General features: G+C 39.9%; 1 protein-coding gene across 1 annotated transcript; it reads right to left on the reverse strand.

Moving 5' to 3' along the window:
• Positions 1 to 1,394: 1,394 nt before the first annotated feature.
• On the reverse strand, positions 1,395 to 2,577 carry LOC147496205 (uncharacterized). Its single transcript, XM_086561231.1, has 3 exons — positions 2,256 to 2,577; positions 1,686 to 2,206; positions 1,395 to 1,604 (listed from the first exon to the last, which is right to left on the reverse strand). Exons 1-3 carry the CDS (start codon positions 2,575 to 2,577, stop codon positions 1,395 to 1,397), a joined length of 1,053 nt encoding a protein of 350 aa, XP_086417357.1.
• Positions 2,578 to 2,836: the final 259 nt, after the last annotated feature.

Below are 2,836 nucleotides of genomic sequence, written 5' to 3' on the forward strand. Positions count from 1 at the left end.
AGCTTCCAGACATTGTTTACTACAATGGTATACCTTATTACGCATGTCATAGACATAAGCTTCCAAAGCATTCTTTTTGTCTTTGGTTCGTTCCATAATTTGATCCTGCTACACCAACCTAAGCTCTTTATCATGAGCTTCTAAGACTTGGGCTTTTGTCATTCCACTATATATGATCTAAGTGAACAGTACCTCGATCCTTCTAGAGTGCTTGCTCTTCCTCATTTCATCGGCCATTACATGGTAATTACGCATTAATCTTGAAGTTCCAAGATGTAATTAGTTTGATTCAGGCCAGAGCATTTTGAACTTGACAAACAATAATATTAAGAATTAAGGGTATACAAAGTTTAAAGCAAGACAACGGTAGAATAAAACGCTCGACAATATTAATAGCGAAAGTTCAATTAAATTCTTACCTGAGCGCCAAACGACAGTAGAAGAGACGGAGGAATGTTATCCGTTGGGCACTGAACAATTATGAAAGATAAAATAAATAAATAATAGACGTAATTGCAATGCAAGAAAACAATGTTGTACATATAGTAACCCATGAGGTAACTAAAGTAACACCTAGAAGCCATGAGGTGGTTGAAGAATCAGCCTATCTTGTGGGGGAATATAAATACGTCTTTATTGACGGGTGCATTGGGCGCTTGCCCTTATCCACATTTGGTTGGTTGGATTGCTTTAATACATAAGAAGGAAAAAAGAATTAATAATAAAGTGAGTGCAAATAGATCGACTTGTTGAATAAGTAAATGTAAACAACCATGAAAATAAAATAAAACTAATAATAAGGAAAAGAAACTACGTATGCACTGACCTGACAAATACTTAAAGCAAGACTTCAGGGTATACGACATTTGTAGTAAGCTTTTCAGCGTTTGGAGGTAGAAGAATACTTATGCGGGCTGCGGAAGTGCACCTGGATAATGCCACATATAACTGGCCATGGCTGAAAACTTCATTCAAGATCGATTCCCACAAACTTCACGGATTGTCCTTGTGATTTATTTATAGTCATGGAATATGCCAAACGGATAGGAAATTGTCTTCTTGTCATATTGAAAGGAAAATCTGAAGAGGATGGTGACAAAGAGATCCTTGGAATAAATACGGTTACCTGATTTTTCACCGTAAGAATTCTCGCCCGGATAACGTGTGGTTGACATTGCAACACCATCAAAGCGAGTCCCGTTGCATAACCCATCTCACGGGGCAATATTATTGCAACAACATTATTGGACAACCCTCTTTTAGATTGAGTCGAAATGGTGGCGGACCGTGGGATCAAGTGAGTTTAGGTACTCATTTGGATCTTGATTAATATTTCTAGGATTATTTGCATCTGCCTCATCCAACTTGTCGCTGCCGAGAAAAGTCCTAGTTTCTCACGGAACATCACGTAAAAGCTGCTGCATTAATGGCATTGACATCATCATTCCTCGCAAAAGAATTGTCCGCTTTCGGTTAAATAGTCGGGGGTGACAAGTAGAAGTATCATCCAAATTAGGATAAGTAGCGTAAATCAGTCCTCGAAGATGTGTGCAATAATGGATCGTTGAGGGTAGCTCAATAACCGCTTCAGGATCGTTTCCAACCTGATGAGATAAAATGTGAAATAGAATATTATGAGAATTCTAATAGAGGAATATTATAAATTAGGACATGAATGTTCGTACCTTTGTTAAGAACTCTGCAAAAAGTAAATTCTCATAAGTGCCACTCTCTAATCGCATGTTCTGTACCAGGGTGAGAACATTGACGTGATTCCAAAGAAAAGAGCATCGCAAGGAAGCACGAACAATTTGCTCTCGGGACCCTCTGGGTATAACTGGCAAGCATTGGCGAAAGTCACCACCAAGAACAACAGTGATTCCCCCGAATGGGTTGTCATTGTCTCGAATATCACGAAATGTGCGATCAACAGCTTCCAAACAAAACTTGTTTTGCATCGGGACCTCATCCCATATGATTAGGTTAGCTTGTCTGAATAAATCAGCTTGTGGTGAACGCTTACTGAACCCACATACAGAGTTATCCATAATATCTAATGGGATACAAAAGGTTGAGTGAGCAGTCCGACCACCTGCCAATAGTAAAGAAGCTATTCCGGATGAAGCCACCATAATAGCAATGTGTCCTTGAGTACGACACGTAGCAGCAATGGTGTTGTAAACAAAAGTTTTTCCCCGGCGTGCGGCTGCTCCATTCAAGAAAAAATAGTTAGTCATTTGTTGTGTGAGAGCTACTTGAATCTGTCACTTCACTATATGCAAAGTGTTGCTCATCATTTAAGTGGATGGCATTGGCATGTGCCTCTTCATTGTATGGGTCAAACTGAAATTGCCTTTGCTCCCATATAAGTCTGTTCCCAACAACCAAGCTCCAATTTCTAATTGGGAGCGGCATTGTAGGAAAATGAGCAAGAGTTTGACCACCTGACTCGTAGAGAATATCATTTAGGAGAAATAAGCCATAATCTTGTACCTGGTCATCTGTAGGATGAGGAATGAAGAACATGGTTTGAAGCTTGTATGGGAGATCATCACAAATGCTTTCGCAAAAATTCATTCCATAAGGCTTCGGGTTGCACGGATTACACTCCGTGAGAATAGTCTGAAAAAGTCAACGCCAAGTTGATACCCGGTTTGCATGATTGCAGCCTCTTGTAAACATTGCACCCATTCGGCCGTCGTCTTCAAGAAGTCCACGATAACACACGCTTCTTTGAAAGTACGGCGGAGGACCATTTCAATTCTCTTTAGATCATCAAAGGATCACTGGGACCTTTTACAACAGATTAAAGTAACCGCGAAATAAAACCGCTCAC

This window comes from Coptis chinensis, chromosome 5 (genome assembly GCF_015680905.1).
Source record: "Coptis chinensis isolate HL-2020 chromosome 5, ASM1568090v1, whole genome shotgun sequence".
In the NCBI taxonomy this organism is placed as follows: domain Eukaryota; kingdom Viridiplantae; phylum Streptophyta; class Magnoliopsida; order Ranunculales; family Ranunculaceae; genus Coptis; species Coptis chinensis.